At 45.1% G+C, this 20195-nt stretch overlaps 1 protein-coding gene across 2 annotated transcripts in view; it reads left to right on the top strand.

Annotated features, from left to right (window-relative positions):
• Positions 1 to 20195, top strand: part of MRPL38 (mitochondrial ribosomal protein L38) — a 64132-nt gene that overhangs the window by 11607 nt on the left and 32330 nt on the right. For both annotated transcript variants that reach the window (XM_078779094.1, XM_078779096.1), the window contains exons 3-5: positions 3242 to 3385; positions 7843 to 8051; positions 8187 to 8259. In XM_078779094.1, coding sequence (XP_078635220.1) covers positions 3242 to 3385; positions 7843 to 8051; positions 8187 to 8259 — 426 coding nt within the window. The remainder of the gene's footprint in view (positions 1 to 3241; positions 3386 to 7842; positions 8052 to 8186; positions 8260 to 20195) is intronic.

Raw genomic sequence — 20195 nt, 5'->3', positions numbered from 1 at the left:
GATTGAACGACATGTTCCACTTGTTTGCCCAGTCTGTGATTTTGTCCAGGTCTGCGGAGAGTGAGGAGGCTGCAGACTGCCGATCTGAGGGATGAGGAATGGAGCGACAGAGAGTGGAGTCATCAGCAAAGAGATAGAGAGGATTTTCAAGAGCGTCAGAGAGATCATTGATGAACACCAGAAAAAGCACAGGGCCCAGAACACTGCCTTGGGGAACTCCAGCCTGAACAGGAAGAGGAGATGAGAGAAACCCATTCAGGGCCACACGTTCACTATCGACTAGAGAGGAAGTCCGCCAGCCATGCGTGGAGATTTCCATGGATACCAAAGGAGGAGAGTTTGGTGAGCAGAGCGGGGTGCCAGACCGTATCGAAGGCACGTGATATGTCAAGGGAGACAGCTCTAATTTCCTGTTTGGCATTGAGGACCTCCATCCATTGTTGAGAAAGCAGAAGCAGCATGTCCAGAGTAGAGTGACCAGGTCTGAAACCAAATTGATGATCAGAGATCAAGCCATTGGAGAAGAGGAAAGATTTCATATCCGAAGCAATGATGGATTCCATGACTTTGCTGATAATTAGGAGAAGGCTGATTGGTCTGTCGTTGCTAGGATCTGTTTTTGCACATTTTTTGTGCAAAGCGGTGATGTTGGCTGATTTCCAAGCAGATGGCAGATGACCTTGAGCAAAAGAGAGGGTGAAGAGAACAGAGTGAGGGAGTGAAAGAGCAGAAGAACAGGATTTTAGGACCCGTGGGCTGATGCCGTCAGGTCCAGTTGCAGAATCAGAGTCGAGGGTTGACAGAAACTTTTCCACCTTGTCAGGAGGAAAGGACAGAGTCCAGGAGCAGCTGGGTACGACTGGGTATGGTGGGTACAGAGAGGGATGGGTTTGGGACACAAGATTTAGAGGCGAACACAGAGTTGAGGCATTCAGCTTTTTCACGTGCGGAGTCAGCCGTTTAGCCATTTGAGTTGAGGGAGGGGATGGAGGGGGAACAAACACCAGAAACAGATTTGACCAGACGCCACCAGGATTTGGAAGAGGGAGACAGATAAGAGAGTTCGGTCTTGAGAACGGAGCGATATTGTTTCCTGGCTCTCGTGAGGGTGGACACACACTTGTTTCGGGCTTTGTGAAAGGAAATGAGATTTCCTTCCGTTGGATTTGCTTTCCAGGAGACGAAGGCAAGTTGTTTCTGGGCATCAGCCTCACCACAAGAATCCGTGTACCATGGACGGGAGGAAGGGTATGACAACTGAAGACGAGATGGGATAAATCTGTGCATGAGAGAGAGCAATTTACTTTGGAAGAATTCCCAGGATGAGTGGATGTCAGAGGCGGTAGAGATGGGAGACCAGTCCAGATGATTGATGGCTGCTTGAAGACCGTGCCAGTTGGCCTGAGTGAAATGCCAGACTCGTCGACTCTGAGAATGGTCAGAGAGATGTCCACTTTAACAAGCACATGATCAGATGAGCTGATTGGAGCAGAAGAAGAGCAGCAGACATTTTCAGGGAAGTTAGTCATAACCAAGTCCAGAAGAGAAGATGCTCCGTTGACTGAGATCCGGGTCGGGAAATTGACAGATTGTGTCAGTCCCAGTGAGTCGCAGAAGTCCTTTGCCGAGGAGCCATGGCTGCTTTGGCAACTCAACTGGAATATATTGTACTTTGAGGGGAACACAAACACTTCTGGCATTATTTGGTGGATATTAAAGATGCCACGGTGTTCTTTGCAAAGAGTCGGCGAGCTATTGCTGGCACCATGAAGAAATTACAAATTCCGGCCCTAACTACATAGTCGAGCGTCAGGCCTGGTCAGCCATTTGGAGAGACTTGGGCCAAAAACTTCCTCCAGCCAACCCCACAACAACGTGGGAATAATTGTGGCCATGAAAGTTGAGGAGAAATGAAAAACAGATCTGCTAGACTTAGACTATTTATAATCTTTGCACTTGTTTTACCTCAAATTATTTTTATTTATTACTTGCAAAATCGAAGATTTTTCAAGTATATTGGTCGGTTGCATTTGTTATTCTGTCTGTCTGTTTGTCACTCACCTAAAGGACACAATTCTAAACTGATCATCATGAAATTTTTCGAAGTTGTAGAGGTCGTCACAATAGAGAAGCCCATTCATTTTGAAGTCAAATGTCAAAGGTTATCTGGAGGTCAAATTTCTAAAATCGTCATTTTTCATCCGATCGACTTGAAAATTGAACAGCATTAGCACATTGAGTCAATAAATAGGGAAACCAACTATTTTTGAGGTCAAAACGTCAAAGGTCAACTCAAGATCAAATTCTAAAACCAATTTTCATCTGAAAAATCATCAATTTTCATCCAATTGACTTGAAAATTTAACAGCATTTGCATATTGCCTCACTGAATTGGAAAAACCAAATATTTATTAAGGTTAATAGGTCAAAGGGTAACTCAAGGTCAATCTTTTAAAATCATCCATTTTCATCTGAAAAATCGTCACTTTTCATCCTATTGACCCGAGCTTTGATCAAGATCATTAATTTTAATCTTGATGAAATAGACAATTTGCTGGATCAATGGCAACCTTTTTGGGGGGTGGATTTTGCAAGTATCGTGCTCTGCATGACGTCTTATTGTTTATTTATTGAATTGACTAATTAAATAATTAATAATTTATTAAATAATAGTTATTAATTAATTTTTAATTTTTAATTGCATTTCTAAATTACGAATTTATTTGTACTTTGTCTTTCAGGAATAAATTTTACCCTCATTTTCGACAAATCTAACCTGCACTGCCCGATGTTGTACCACCATTTTGCGGTGGGCTGTATAAGTAGCTCAGAGCTTTGGTTCTGAGTGAAACCAAGAGTGCAATACAATTAACCTTTTAAAAATCCATGAAATAATTCAAATTGCTAGATTAACTGAAGCTTTTTCCATCACTGGGGATGGATACTTTTGCTAGGTTATTATATAAATGAGAGGAGAGTGAGGGGACGGAGGAGGCGAGAGAGGGAAATAAAATTGAGAAAAGAAAGGAGGGAAAGCAGGAACATGTGTGGGATTGGTGGGAAGTTGTTGGAGAAAAGAGAGGCTTGGAATAGACAAAAAAAAAACTTGAAGATATAAAGAGGTGGGGTGGGATAGTTGACTATCACGTCAGTTTTGTGTATGCAATAAATAGCTGCAGTATGTACACTGATATATTATGCAATCATATTTTAAAATGTTCACTTACCTTTTGGAGCACAGTTCCAGGAGGAGGGGCAGAAGAGCTAGACATTGGGTTACCTGTGGATCTTGTTTCGAGGAAGATGCAGCTTAAAGCACGCAACACCATCAAAAAAGCAAACAAGGAGAATGCTGAACTGCAGCGGGCTCACCGTCTATGCAGATGTAAGTTTGGCCAACTTACTGTGTACATATTGCAATTAAATCGTTGTGTACATATTGCAAGTTAAAATTCCAGTTCTCACCATACTTTAATTTTATCCTTCTTCCTCTGATCCACTTTCACATAACCTTCAAAAAAACATTAACAACGAATTTAAAAAGTAGGCCTCTCCTCCCGTACTAACACATTTGCTCATACACCTCCCTATTCCTTCATTCTCTGCTCTCCTTTCTGTCAATCTCCTAATCTCCTATTCTTCTGATCCTGCTTTTGAACCTGTGCTGGAATCCTTAATCCCCCTTAGGAATCCTTCATGCCCCCATTTAGGGAATTTCCCCAGATAGTTTTCACGGTTTAGTTTTAAAATGTTGAACCTTTCCCCTGAAGTGTTGTATTCTGTTGTATATTATATCAGACTTTTCTTCTTCTTCTTTGAAAGGTTGTTTTCGATTTTCTTACCAAATCTCTTCATTTAAAATAAAAATTCAATCTCTTACAGTTCTTCCTCACTGCATTCTCTAAACTCGCCTGCATTCCACCCCTCCTCCAACGTTTTCAAACGGATCTCTGACTTGAAAATCACAAGAAACTCATTTTGCAATAAATGTTCGTTTTCCATGAATCCTCCAACACTTTCTAAAATCCAAACTCATCCTTCCCCTCCTAAACTCCCCCCTCACCCATCCCTTTCAAATTTCCCCCCTCCCCCCTCACCCCTCCCCTCCTAAACTCCCCCCTCACCCTCACCCCTCCCAAACTCCCTCCTCACTCCTCCCCTCATAAATTCCCCCCATCACCCCTCCATTTCAAAACTCCCCCCTCCCTCCTCCCCAATCAAATCTCCCCTCAACTGCCTTTGACATCAACTCATCCTGGGAATTCTTCCAAAGTAAACTGCTCTCTCTCATGCACAGATTTATCCCATCCCGTCTTCAGTTGTCATAACCTTCCTCCCGTCCATGGTACACGGAATCTTGTGGTGGGGCAGTTGCCCTGAAACAATTTGCCTTTGCCTTTGTTTTTTGGAAGGCAAATCCAGCGGAAGGCAATCTCATTTCCTTTCACAAAGCCATGAACAAGTGTGTGTCTACCCTCAGGAGAGCCAGGAAACAATATCTCTCGACTCTCAAGACTGACCTTTCAAACCTGTCCCCCTTTTCCAAATCCTGGTGGCGTCTTGTCAAATCTGTTTCTGGTGTTTGATCTCCCTCCATTCCCTCCCTTACCTCAAACGGCTACACAGCTGACTCCACACGTGAAAAAGCTGAATGTCTCAACTCTGTGTTTGCCTCAAAATATTGTATCCCGAACCCGTCTCTCTCTGTACCCGTCGTACCCAGTCGTACCCAGTCGCTCCTGGACTCTGTCCTTCTCGCCTGACAAGGTGGAGAAGTTTGTGTCAATCCTCGACTCTGATTCTGCAACTGGACCAGACGGCATCAGCCCACGGGTCCTAAAATCCTGCTCTGCCACTCTTTCACACCCTCTCTCTGTTCTCTTCACCCTCTCTTTTGGTCAAGGTCATCTGCCATCAGCTTGGAAATCAGCCAACATTACCGCTTTACACAACAAAGGTGCAAAAACAGATCCTTGCAACAACAGAGCAATCAGCCTGCTCCCAATTATCAGCAAAGTCATGGAATCCATCATTGCTTCGGATATCAAATCCTTCCTCTTCTCCAATGGCTTGATCTCTGATCATCAATTTGGATTCAGACCAGGTCACTCTACTCTGGACATGCTGCTTCTGCTGTCTCAACAATGGATGGAGGTCCTCAATGTCAAACAGGAAATTAGAGCTGTCTCCCTGGACATATCAGGCCTGGTGTTGGGCTAGCGGTTAGGGTGCCAGCTTAGGATCCGAGGATCCTGGCTTTGAATCCCGGTCGATCGCTGAATTAACGCCAGGGGGTTGACTCAGCCTGTCATCCTTCCGAGGTCGGCAAATTGAGTACCAGTTCACTGTTAATTCCCTGTTTGTCGTAAAAGGTGACAAAAAGGGTTGGCGGCAGGAAGGGCATCCGGCCGTAAAACATTGCTTCAAAAAGGGGACCAACAAAAACAACAACAACCACGGTGCCCGAAAAAGGCCAACCCCCGCTTTGCGGGGAAAAATGGCCTCTAAAGGTGTTTTTAAAATATTTTTTATTGTGTTTAAGATATTGGTATGATGTTTTTCCCCACCATTTGGGTTATTGAAACCGGGACAAAGTTATGATACACTGGAAGCTGTCCTTGTTTTAATACAGCCGGACCCCGCTATTCGCAGTTCCGCATATTCGCGGTGCTAAAATGTGACCTGTTTCTCTATTCGCGGAAAGTGTCCCGTGAATTCGCGACAAAAGGCGACAAAAAGGGTTGGCGGCAGGAAGGGCATCCGGCCGTAAAACATTGCTTCAAAAAGGGGACCAACAAAAACAACAACAACCACGGTGCCCGAAAAAGGCCAACCCCCGCTTTGCGGGGGAAAATGGCCTCTAAAGGTGGTTTTTTTTTGTTTTGTTTTTTTCCCCTTGACATATCACGTGCCTTCGATACGGTCTCGCACCCCGCCCGACTCACCAAACTCTCCTCCTATGGTATCCATGGAAATCTCCATGCATGGCTTGCGGACGTCCTCTCTGGTTGTAGTCAACGTGTGGCCCTGAATGGATTTCTCTCATCTCGCCTTCCTGTTCAGGCTGGAGTTCCCCAAGGCAGTGTTCTGGGCTCTGTGCTTTTTCTGGTCTTCATCAATGATCCCTCCGACTCTGGAAAATCCTCTCTATCTCTTTGCTGATGACTCCACTCTCTGCCGCTCCATACCTCATCCCTCAGATTGGCAGTCTGCAGCCTCCTTACTCTCTGCAGACCCGGACAAAATCAGACTGGTCAAACAAGTGGAACATGTCTTTCAATCCTGACAAATCTCGCACGCTCACTGTCTTTCCAAAAAGACCATCTGGACAACCCTCCCATCTACTTTCTCAACAATCCTCTCCAATAAGTTCTATCACTCAAGCGCTTGGGTCTCACAATCTGCCATGATCTTTCCTGGGAAAACCACATTTCCAAGCTGGCCTCCAAAGCTAGTCGCCGACTGGGCATCCTCCGTCGTACGAAGTCCTTCCTTGGCACACTTGAGTTCCTCACCACATACAAGGCTTTCATCTGCGGCTCAATGGAATACTGCTCTCCCCTCTGGGCTGGTGCTCCTGCCTCACACCTAGCTAGGCTTCACGCTGTTGAAACCAAAGCTTTCAGATTCATTGGAATCTCCCGCGATGAAGCTAATTCTGAGGGCCTTTCACTCACTCACCGCAGGCAGGTTGGTGGTCTTTCTGTCTTCTACCGACTCCTCTCTGGCCTAGCTCCCCCAGCTGTCTGTGCTCTGTCCACCAAATATTCCTGCAGGTCGCACAAGATCTGCCATCAACCCTCTTATGGTTAAACTGCCAAAATCAAGACTCTCTGCTCACCTTCACTCTTTCATTCCACTTTTCTCCTGCCTCTGGAACAAACTCCCTCACTCTCTTCAATCCCACTCCTCCCTCCAGGTCTTTAAACAGCTGTTCACCACCATCTCTCATCTTCCCCCATCCAAAACCTTGATCTTTTCTACTCCCGTTAATTCACACCAGATCCACTTTCTGAAATACCGACTTCTTTCCTGGAAGTCCTAGCTGTGTCCATGTGTTTTATACCTCTCCCACCACCCCCCCCCCCCTTCCCACGCCTCCTCCTCCCAAGCCCTCTCCCTCCCACAGATCTCCCGATGTACCTGCTCTCAAATGTTGTACTTGTGTGCTTCCCCCTCTCTCCCCATCTTGTCTCCTCTGCTTCCTTTAATTTGTCTTATGTGTCCTTTTTTTTTTTTGTCATTAATGTTAGCTCTTACACGAGGCTCGATCTTGTATACAAAAAAAAAAAAGAAAAGCGTGTGCTGGAGAGACGAGACAACAAGATTGCAAAATTAACTTGAGCGAAGTTGATGGTAAAAAGGTTTCACAAGGAATGATCCAATTTCAAATTCTGAGTTTTAAAAAACCTTTTGTTTGGACCCCTGTGACTCCAAGTCCCGACCGTTTGGGGCTTGAACCTGGGGTCAAATAAAAAAAATGGTTCCATATTTCATGTGCCCCCCAATGTTGTTTGCATAAACAAAGTTTCATTTAAAAAAATGTTTTAATAATGAGCCTGTAATTGCATTTTTTGGTAATTGAGCTTTTGACCCCACCCCAGGCCCCCAGGGGGTGGGCCAATATGGTACTTTTGCCATGTAGTGATCATAACTACCCAGTTTGATGAATTTCTGCACAACCGTTTTGGAGGATATAGTGTGATGAACCGATGGACAGACAGACAGACCGAGCCGATTACAGTGTTCCCCTCTCCCCCGTTTTACTTATTTATTTAAAGCATGGGGATAATGATAAATAAGCGACTGCCAACAAATGTCGTTACCACCTGTGATGTGCAGTGGAGTTTGACATGGATAAGCTGGAAGCGGATTATGAGCAGACTTGTGGCCAGCATCATATCAAGCGCATTGCCACTTACTATGGCGTGTACCGTGATCTTTTTGCTGGTGCCGTATTTGTCCCACGTGTACCTATGCATGTGAACTACGTTCCCCTCGATGACGTTGCCACGCCCGTCTACCGTGGCAATGTGGTAATGCCAGGAGAGGTGAGCTACTGGAGATTAACAGATTATTGAATGGTTGTAATGTCAAAGCAACAAATACAATGAAAATGATATCTGAATATTTTGAGAAATGATAAATGTGTGGTTTTGATTTCCATGTTAATGTCATTGGAACAGGCCCAGAATGCTCCCGAGGTGATCTATGATGCCGAAGATGGTTCCCTCTGGAGCTTACTTCTTACGAATCCAGGTTTGGTCAGCAAAATAGAACCCGGCTGCTCCTTGGATGCGTTTTTATTTTATTTCTTGCTCCAATTCCTCGTTCCATCCTTTCCATGAGTGATTAAGTGATTGAATAATTCAAGTGAATGAATAAAATTGGCCTTTGTCAGTCTTACCATTCCAATGATAGAATTACAACGCCGTAGTTTTTGAAGCACGCTGATGCTATGGATGCGTGGGGATGATCCTTTTCCTTACTTGGTCCTATAAAATTTGCTGTTGAACACCCTCTGGTAACATTGCATGGGAAATTGGGCTAAACTGTCACCCTGGTACTTTGCAGACAGGGTATTGTATTAGTTGTAGTTATCGTATGCATTAGTGAGTGCATTGTCCTTCGGAGGAACTTCAAGCTGGGATAATGTCTGTCAGTGTTTGCTGGTGGACATTAAATATCCCACAGTCTTTCGAGCAAGCCATTGTGTGCCAGTGCCTTGGCCAAATTACAAATTCCTGCTGCCACCTATAACGGGCTTTAATGGAGTGACAACCTGTCCAGGGTTAGTTATCGGCCAGCAATGTTAACGATTTATTACGAGTGCCCTGACACTGTTTCTCTGACCAAATATTGATCTCGGTTCCAAATTTGGATGACGATTGTAGCATGACATGTTGCTCATCTAATTTCCTGATTGGTTTTCTTTCCTCAATAACTATGGTTTGCATACACATGACAAATAATTTTATGAACTGTGAATCGAAAGTGTATTTTACAGTTTTAAGTATTTTTGCTCATTTGTTTTTTCATGAGGAATATATATATGTATACATTATGTGTATGTATGTATCTATAGATATATGTATATACGAGCATAAAATAACAGGTGACGCTTCTGTATTTTCACACCATTCAGACTTGAAATGTCGGGCTAAAACAAAATTACGTACAGATACATTCATATATATATATATATATATGTATATATATGTATATATATGTATATATATATATATATATATATATATATATATATATATATATATATATATATATATATATACAGTGGAACCTTGACTTACGAGTTTAATTCGTTCTGTGACCGAGCTCGTAACTCAAATTGCTCGTATCTCAAATCAAATTTCCCCATTGAAATGCATTGAAATGCTATTAATCCGTTCCAGCCCGCCAAAAACCACACCAATTTTTTTTTAAATATACAGTATATATAAAAATATCTCGCGCTTTATATTTCACCTGTATGCAGCATACAAGTTGGCAGGATGGCCTGGACTGGAGGTACGCACACTTGACTCTAAACTGTCCAGCCTGGGTTTGAATCCCGACCCAGCTATAACCTGTCATGGGTGAATCACAGGCAGGGTGATTCATCAATGTGTGTACCGCTAAACTGGGCGCCCCGTTTGCGTCCCATTAGTTGTTGGATGTTAAGGATCTCACCGTGTTTTCCACAAAGAGAAGGCGAGCTATCGCCGGCACTCTGAACAAGTTGTGGCCTGGCATGCTCTTCTCCTCTGCCGTTATATACGTCCTCCTCGGCACCTCGCTCATGTTTTTCGACGATTGCGTGTTTTATATCCAAGCACAAGTTTTATATAAAACACGACGATTGCGTGTTTTATATCCACAAGTTGTGGCCTGGCATGCTCTTCTCCTCTGCCGTTATATACGTCCTCCTCGACACCTCGCTCATGTTTTTCGACGATTGCGTGTTTTATATCCAAGCACATCATCCTCTTCTTCTTCTCAGTACCGTGTTTTCCACAAAGAGAAGGCGAGCTATCGCCGGCACTCTGAACAAGTTGTGGCCTGGCATGCTCTTCTCTTCTGCCGTTATATACGTCCTCCTCGACACCTCGCTCATGTTTTTCGACGATTGCGTGTTTTATATCCAAGCACATCATCCTCTTCTTCTTCTCAGTACCGTGTTTTCCACAAAGAGAAGGCGAGCTATCGCCGGCACTCTGAACAAGTTGTGGCCTGGCATGCTCTTCTCCTCTGCCGTTATATACGTCCTCCTCGACACCTCGCTCATGTTTTTCGACGATTGCGTGTTTTATATCCAAGCACATCATCCTCTTCTTCTTCTCAGTACCGTGTTTTCCACAAAGAGAAGGCGAGCTATCGCCGGCACTCTGAACAAGTTGTGGCCTGGCATGCTCTTCTCCTCTGCCGTTATATACGTCCTCCTCGGCACCTCGCTCATGTTTTTCGACGATTGCGTGTTTTATATCCAAGCACAAGTTTTATATAAAACACGAAGATTGCGTGTTTTATATCCACAAGTTGTGGCCTGGCATGCTCTTCTCCTCTGCCGTTATATACGTCCTCCTCGACACCTCGCTCATGTTTTTCGACGATTGCGTGTTTTATATCCAAGCACATCATCCTCTTCTTCTTCTCAGTACCGTGTTTTCCACAAAGAGAAGGCGAGCAATCGCCGGCACTCTGAACAAGTTGACGGCAGAGATACTGTACTTGCACGGCAAGATAACCACGTGACCGGAACCCACCTGGCGGCGTAAACTCAAAATAACCAACATGCGAAAACAAAAATGCAGCGCTATACGACAGATACTGTACTTTCACAGAAAGATAACCACGTGACCGGGTGGCGAAAGCTCGTAACTCAAATCTCGGCTCGCATCTCAAAGCAATAAACCGCCCGAGCGACGGCTCGTATCTCGAAAAACTCGTAAGTTGGGGCACTCGTAAGTCAAGGTTCCACTGTATATATATATATATATATTGTTACGGCCCGCGTATAAGATGTTGTGTTTGCCGAGCGGATGGCCCCGCGGTCGTACAGTTACCCCGATTCACCCGATTCACCCAGACGTTGGCCGTATCGCGCCACAGCTATTCAATGTGGGAAAACTCTAAAGCGACCGAATGCAAAGAGGAAGAAGAAGACGTACAGAAGAGTAACGGGGTTTATTATTTACACATACACAAGCAAAAAGAGCAGTCACGGTTATTTACAGGGGACATGAAAAAGCAGGTGACACAGTGCAAATTACTAGCTTATACAGACTTAATTACCTACCCAGGACAGAACAAACAAAACAAACTCACGTACGCAAATGGGGAACTTGCAGGCAGGAATGGCTGGACAGGAGAGGAAAGTCCAATGGGTCCGGCAGCACGATCCGCGCGTTGGGCAGCCACTGTTTCTTCGCGGCCCTGCTCCAAACTGCCGTCCAGGCCCCAAATGGCTGTCGAGTCTTGTTGCTGCTGTAGACGCTGCTGCTGGCGAGCAAGGGGACGAATAGCAGGCTTTGTGCTTCCCTGGATGATCTTCTGCTTTTGGACCTCACAACTCAGCTCTGCTCTGACGACCCAGCTCTTTCCTTTGCACCTCACCACGCAGCTCAGCTCAGCCTTGGACCTTTTTGCAACTCTATTCTGGACTCATCTGCTTGTCTGCTTGGGGAGCGTCCCGCGGCGGGTTATATAGGCCCCGCCCCTTCACCCTTTGCGAACCTCCCCCAAGCATTCTCTCTCCGCCCTCTCAAGCCAAACCCCTCGTTCTGGGTTGGATGAGCGGGGCCGACTTACTCCTCCCCTCTATGACGAGGTGGGGACCCGCCTTTCTTCCCCAACCCTGCCTCGTGGTCAATGGCGGCAATTGGAGGGGATGTAATTGCCAATTTGAGGCTTGGCCATTACGAACGGGGAAATGGAGGTTTTTGGGAATGGGAATGAAGGGAATCTATCTCTCACTTGGTACAATGGAGTGTCATGTTAATGGAAGACAAGGCCTTACCCTAAAACACATAATAAGGATATAAACTACTGAACAAGGGTATTATAGTGTCCTTCAATGTGGTGTTTCATGGAATTAACTACCGGGACGCCCTTTTTACCTTTACACAACTCTGGAGGCAGGAGGCGCAGAATAGACAATAATAATAATAAAGCACACAATAAAAAAAATACCATCCTCATATCCGCAACAATATATATATATATATATATATATATATATATATATATATATATATATATATATATATATATATATATATATATATATATATATATATACAGTGGAACCTTGACTTACGAGTGCCCCAACTTACGAGTTTTTCGAGATACGAGCCGTCGCTCGGGCGGTTTATTGCTTTGAGATGCGAGCCGAGATTTGAGTTACGAGCGTTCGCCACCCGGTCACGTGGTTATCTTTCCGTGAAAGTACAGTATCTGTCGTATAGCGCTGCATTTTTGTTTTCGCATTTAGGTTATTTTGAGTTTACGCCGCCAGGTGGGTTCCGGTCACGTGGTTATCTTGACGTGCACGTACAGTATCTGTCGTATAGCGCTGCATTTTTGTTTTCGCATTTAGGTTATTTTGAGTTTACGCCGCCAGGTGGGTTCCGGTCACGTGGTTATCTTGACGTGCACGTACAGTATCTGTCGTATAGCGCTGCATTTTTGTTTTCGCATTTAGGTTATTTTGAGTTTACGCCGCCAGGTGGGTTCCGGTCACGTGGTTATCTTGACGTGCACGTACAGTATCTGTCGTATAGCGCTGCATTTTTGTTTTCGCATTTAGGTTATTTTGGAAAATTTCATGTTCATGTCGAACATTTCATGTTCATGTTCATGTTTTCATGTTCATGCCATGCCAGGCCACAACTTGTTCAGAGTGCCGGCGATAGCTCGCCTTCTCTTTGTGGAAAACACGGTGAGATCCTTAACATCCAACAACTAATGGGACGCAAACGGGGCGCCCAGTTTAGCGGTACACACATTGATGAATCACCCTGCCTGTGATTCACCCATGACAGGTTATAGCTGGGTCGGGATTCAAACCCAGGCTGGACAGTTTAGACTTTAGAGTCAAGTGTGCGTACCTCCAGTCCAGGCCATCCTGCCAACTTGTATGCTGCATACAGGTGAAATATAAAGCGCGAGATATTTTTATATATACTGTATATTTAAAAAAAAATTGGTGTGGTTTTTGGCGGGCTGGAACGGATTAATAGCATTTCAATGCATTTCAATGGGGAAATTTGATTTGAGATACGAGCAATTTGAGTTACGAGCTCCGTCACAGAACGAATTAAACTCGTAAGTCAAGGTTCCACTGTATATATATATATATATATATATATATATATATATATATATATATATATATATATAGCACATTGAGTCACTTTATGGCATATATATATTGTTCATCCCTTTATTTGGGCAGTATAATTTATATATAATGGATGTGTATGCAAGGCAAATAATTATTGCAACAGCACAATGTAGTTCAATAATACAATGAAAGTCAAGAGGTTACAGCACAATAAATAAAATTGTTAGATATACCCCTGGCCTTTTATAGGGCAATACCCTTGCCTCTATTAGATGCAAGCATAATTCCACCCATCTCTTCGCTGACAGGAATACTAAAAGGGTGGAGCGAGAAATAAGGAAGGGGGGAGAAAGAAGGGAGGGAGAGGGAGAGGGAGATGGAGAGGGAGAGAGAGAGAGAGAGAGAGTGAGAGAGAGTGAATGAGAATGAGAATTGAATTTGAACACCGTTTATTTCCACAAAATGCACAAGCATGTCAACCCATACCGCAAGGGTATTTACAAGCAGGGGCAGAGAAAAAAAAGGTACAACAACACCAAAGCATCACACTCTTGATGCAATTCTTAAAACATCATGACGAGTTTCGAGTCCTGAACCACACACAAGGCCTCGTGAGTGCACCATTTCCATTCAAAAAGTTCAACATTCTCGTTACTCATATGGTGATCAAATTCCAGCCGCTGACTCCAGCCCTTTAAATATTGGAATGACGTCATCACCATAACATTTATCAATCTTAATTTTCCTTGACTTATAAATTGCATATTTTGCAATGGCAATCAGGAAATTCATCAAGACACCAGCATTTTTACAAGAGGAGGTAAAGGGTACACCAAAAATAAACATATGCAAGGTAAAAGTGAAAGATAATTTATAAGAAAGGTGTGCAATCACAGAAAATAGAGGTGCTAACCTCCTGCACTGGACATATGCATGAAAAAGATCCTCCTGTTCGCAGAAGGGACAATTTACAGGCACCGAGGCATTAAGATGGTGGATAAAAGTGTTTGAGGGGAGAGCCCAATGTGTTAGCCTCCATTGGATATCCGCTAAGAACCCATAGATGGGTGGAACAAACATATTATGCCACAGTGGAGTTGAGGGAAACCCCGGCCCTAACCGTTCTGACCACAAGGCCACACGCATCGCTCCAGACAGGGATGAGACTTCTTTCCCCCTCACGAGTTTAAGGACACCAGCCTTAGTTACTAAGTGAAAGGGAGAGGGAAACCCATCATCATTGGACTGGACAGAGGGCAGCACCTTGATTTCGGGGAAAGATAGCCGAAAATCTTCGACAATTCCGGCGCCTTCCCAGCCAATGTTTAGCTGCCTGAATTTTTTTACGACTACATGTTTGATTTGTTGAACAACTCGAACAGACGCTACACAAACACCTGTCGCCACCACCCCAGCAGACCTCCACTTGGTTCCAGATGCATCCCTTAAGCCTAAGTCACACATAGGCGGATTTGTCGGCGACTACTGGCGACTGGAAAAATCGCCACCACCCGCCGACAATCGTAATGAAACCGTAATGGACGGTCTTCTGTAGTCGTGGTTATCCTCCCCAGGTCGGCTGCAGTCGGCAAGAGCCGCAAAGGGGCAAAATATTTTTTTTAATGTTTAAAAACGGCGCGCTCAATCGCACTCGAAAAAAATCCGCCATGCTGTCGTGATGGAACCGCCATGCTGTCGTCGGTATCCGTAATAAGAGCGTAAAGCGGCCGCAACCCAGTCGCTCATAGTCTTCCGCAATCGCCCCAGCATCGCCCCACCAGCTAGCACGGCAGAGATGCGAATGCCATACGGCCTTCCTGCGGCATCTTCCCGACTACGGGCCGACACTGTTGCGGCTGCATATCGACTACAGAAGAACTGCCACGTCTCCCCTGCGGCTATGGGAGACTGATGACGACAGCAGTCGGACTCATGGCGGCCGAGTTACGGCCACTGGCGACAGAGATACGACTGCCTGGCGACTGCATTACGACATACCACGATTCCATGGCAAGACAGGATGGTGTGAGGGTCTCCGTGGAGGAGTGGTCCTGTGGTGCCGACAAGGATATGGCTTTATTGTTTGGACATGGGACTTTTGGGAACTTTATTTTTGGGACTTTGGTCCTTTGGAAACTTTATTTATGGGACTTGGGACCAGTAGAAATAATTTGTTGGACTTTATTTCCATTCTCTCTCCCTGCAGAAAAGTTTGATTATTACATTACAATGATACATCTTTATTAACTTTCTTATTGTACATCAAACATCTTTATGCTTCATGTCATACATCATTGAAATGAATAAAGTGAAATGTAAAATAGAGAAATAAAGATTTAAAAAGTTGTGTGAATCGTCTCCAATCGCCGGCGGTCTTATTGCAGTCTTGCGGACGTCGGAGTAAACCGCCACCCGGCCCCAATGCAGTCGCCGCGATCCGCCATCGGTCGTAATCTAGCCGCCAGACTGTCGCCACACTGCCGCCGTGCATCCGCAATGCAGTCGTCGTCGATCTTCAACAGTCGCCATCCCACTCGGGGCGTCGTCGCAATGCAGTCGCAATGTGGCCGCCTGCAGTCGCCATACTGCCGCCTGACCATATTTGACCGCCCGAAATCGCCAGTAGTCGCCGAAAAATCTTGATCGCCGGCAGTCGCCAGTAGTCACCAAAATATCCGCCTATGTGTGACTTAGGCCTTAGATCACTCACTTTGCTTACGCCTCCTTTAATGAATTTTTGAATTAAAGCATGGCTACGAGGAATACATGGGAAAAAGCTGTTATAGAACAGAGGTTCTTGGAGGAAATTACGACAATTATATGCCTCAAGACAACGTTTAACCTCAAGGCCTTTCCATGCATCCAGCAAACTCCGATAAAAAGCGGGAAGTGAAGCACTGCTGACACAATCAAGGTCCACCAAGAGAAGGTGCCGATCATAGTTCAGTTCACCAGCCTGTTGTAATAGAAAATGTGCAAATGGGCGCCAGGGCAGCTCCTCCGCATACAGTAGTCTCTGCACAGACTGCAGGCGAAAAGCCATAAGCCGCCCAGAGACATCAATGACTCCTTGGCCCCCCTCCTTTCGAGGGTGGTACAGTATACTGGGCCGCAGCCAGTGGTAGCCGCTCCAAAAAAAATCTATCAACTTCCTCTGGATGGCAGGGATCAGCTCCTTGGGTGGCTGCAGGGTAATGACTTTATGCCACAATCTCGCTGCAATCAGGTTATTGATAACAAGAGCACGGCCTCTGTATGAAAGAGACCGCAGTAGTCCTTTCCATGATTTTAAACGGTATGCGATTTGTTCCACACCTCCTTCCCAATTCCTCATTTCCATTTCATGGTTTCCAAGATAAACTCCAAGATATTTGACCCCGTCTGTTTTCCATACCAGATTTTGTGGGAGTGATGGTGGTGATATGACTGAGGGGTTACCTGAACTACACCACAAGGCTACACTTTTACTCCAGTTTACTTCACCAGAAGAGGCTGCAGAGAAGTCTTTTAAGCACTGCTGTACTGCAGCTACACTGCCTGGGCCTTTAAGTAAAACACAAACATCATCCGCATAAGCTGTTACGACAAATTTTAACCCCTCTACCCCCATATCCTGAGGCAATCGTTTCCTGAAAGATGCCAAAAGTGGTTCAAGGGCAATTGTGTACAACAGTCCCGAGAGAGGACAGCCTTGGCGGATACCCCGTCGAAAGGGAAAGGGGGAACATAAGTTATTATTTACTTTCAACATACAGAAAGTGTTTGTATATAACAGTTTAACATATGCTGTGAAGGTTTCACCAAAACCCATCCCCTTAAGAACCGAAAACAAGTATGCATGATCAACACGATCAAAAGCCTTTGTTTGATCCAGAAACAATAACCCAAAACTGGCAGGCACATACTTTTTACAGGAAATAATATCTCTTACCAGAAACAGATTATCATGCATGGACCGTCCAGGAACACAGTAGGTTTGATCCGGCTGTATGACAGAGCTGATCACCTCTTTCAGCCGATTCGCTAATACTTTAGACAAGATTTTGCAGTCAGTACACAGTAAGGAAACAGGTCGCCAGTTCTCAATGAGTTGAATGTTCCCAGGCTTCGGCAAAAGGCATACGACCGCCCTTCTACAGGACAGAGGAAGTTCTCCAGCACGAAGGCTTTCGTCAAGGACTTCAAGCAGATCGGGTCCCACAAGATTCCAAAATGTCTTATAAAACTCTCCAGGCAGCCCGTCAATCCCTGAGGCTTTACCATCTTTCAAGCCTCGCATGGCTGCTTCAAGTTCATCAGGTGAAATTAACGATTCCAGTGTGTGCTGCTTGTCCTCCTCGACTTCTGGGAGCCCAGCAATCAGCTCCTGTATCGCCTCACTGCTGATACTCTGGGCAGAATACAGGTCAGAGTAAAATGTTTTCAAGGCCGCTTTAATCTCCAGTTGGGAGGTAACCGTTGACCCATTAGCAGTACAGAGCTTATGAATTTGCTGCGAGTTTTTCACCGAATTCTCCAAGCCAAAGAAGTCCTTATTTGGCATATCCAAAGTCAAGTAACTCATCCTCATACGCACCAAGGTACCCATTGCCCGCTGCCTCACCATTTCGGTCAGTAATGACCTTTTTGTCCATAGTAACTGATCATATCCCAAATCTTTCCCAGCCCCATTACGATTCTGTTCCAATTCTGCAATTTCGGCCTTTAATGAGACAATTGAGAGACTTTGCATTTTAGTAGTAAACAGACTATACTGTTGCCAAAACGTTTTAACTTGACACTTTGCAAGGTCCCACCATATGCGAAGGTTGGCATGCTCAAGCTTAGAGGACCGCATTTTCCCCCACACGGTTCGGAAGGCATCTTTAAATTTATTATCACTTAACAACCGAGTATTGAGTGACCAGTACGCGCTACCTCCTGATGTCAGGGGTAATTTAAAGGACATTGCCACTAAATTATGATCTGAAAACCCTGTTGGGACTATTTGGGTAGTGGACACCGCATTCAGCATTGGCTTATTGATATAGATCCTGTCCAGCCTTGCCCTTGATATGACGCCATCATGACATCTGCACCATGTGTAGGCCCGTGAAGTTGGATGCTGCAACCTCCACACATCCTCAAAACAATAGTTATTGATGAGGCTCGCTAACACCTTTGCAGAAGCGCCGTGGGGTTCATGTCCATTCCTGTCAACTGAAGGATCAATTGTACAGTTAAAGTCCCCTGCGATACAGGTGAGAGCAGCTGGATCCAGTCCCTCTACAAAGTCCCGCAATGTGGAAAAGAATGTTCTTCTTTCTATAGGTTCACTTGGTGCATACACATTTACTATAATAAGCTTTTGTGTATTGCAGTAGAACTCCACCGCTATCAAATGTGCCTTATAGACCTCCCTATAAATAACACTGAGTGGGAAGCCTGGGACTTAAGGCGATGGCAACACCAGCCTTGGGTGTGGAAACCCCACTCAGCCACCAATGCCCTTTAAAAAGTTTACACCATTCAGCTGCCAAATTGTTTGTGGCATGGGTCTCTTGCAATAGAATGACATCTGCTTTTACCCTCTCCATTGCCTGGATTGCTTGAATTTTTCGTAAGGGGGCACATCCCCCATTGATGTTCAGGGAGGCAATATGTATTTCTCGCATTGTCATTCTAAGGTGGTAGCTCACCCTCCGCCTGCAATTCCTTATTCGCCTTTGTTACTGCTTTACGAAGACGTTGAAATTGAGGCTCCGAGAGCTTGGGGTCATTTTTCTGTAAAAGAGGTTTCGAGACCTTAATGAAAGCTTGAACATCAGGGAAATGATCTCTAATTACAACATGACGTTGTCTAAACGTTTCGTTTAAGAAATCAATGACCTTCCCTTTTGTCACCTCTGCTTGCCTCACCTGCTCCTTCTGAGACTCACTCAGGGCAGCAAGACTGCATCCTTCCTCATCAGCCTCGACCCCACTCTCACCTAGTAGTGTGTCAGGTACTGGAACCTCATCTGTGTCATTGTCACCATGGTATTTTTGTTGCATCTGCATGGCACCAACTACCCCATCGTTGTTGTCTGCCACCGACTTATCAATCTTTCTCATCATCTTCCGTTGAGATGAGGGTCCTTAACTGCTCGTCGCATGGTGCAGGGTGTCCACCATCACACATGGTGACACGTTCGGTTATGCTTCGATTCTCTTCATCCTGTGAAATGGGCAGATTCCCATCTCTACCTATTGCATTACCATTTTGCTCATGGTCATCAGGTTGGTCTGTATTACCATCTGCCTGCACGAGAACCATTTTGTTTCCTTTTCCTCCATTCTCATCGCTCGCAAGAGAGCGTTTCAAGTTTCTCCTCGACTCGGTCTCCATCAGCTTCACCTCCTCGAAGTCCCTTTGTTCTTGAGGTTGCAGCCTCTCCTCCACATATGGTTGCTCCACTACCGTATGGGCTTCTCCACCAGCACCACTGTCACCCACACCCTGGTATTCCGGTGTTGACCTTTTTTCGACACCTGGCTCATCTACAGGGTCGTTCAAGTCATTTACAGGGGGGGGTGCCCCAGCTGCTGCGGCGTAACTCTTCCTCACATCAGGACAATACTGCCGAGTGTGTCCGTATGCCCCACATGTATAGCAAATCAAGGTCTCAGTAGCTGCAAAGATCCGGTAATCATGATCTCCTATTTTAAAATTTATAGATATGTTCAGCTGTTTTGCCTCATCCTTTAGTACGACGAAACAGAAACGTCTAAACGACTCTACATGCTTCAACCTTCCGTTCCTGGTTCGCAGGGGGACCGTGATAATTCGTGAGACGACAGTCCCATGCTCCCCTAATTTACGTAGGATTTCTTC

Source organism: Myxine glutinosa, chromosome 1, assembly GCF_964187855.1.
Source record: "Myxine glutinosa chromosome 1, kmMyxGlut1.1, whole genome shotgun sequence".
Classification (NCBI taxonomy): Eukaryota; Metazoa; Chordata; class Myxini; order Myxiniformes; family Myxinidae; genus Myxine; species Myxine glutinosa.
This window is presented reverse-complemented; position numbering and strand designations above follow the sequence as displayed.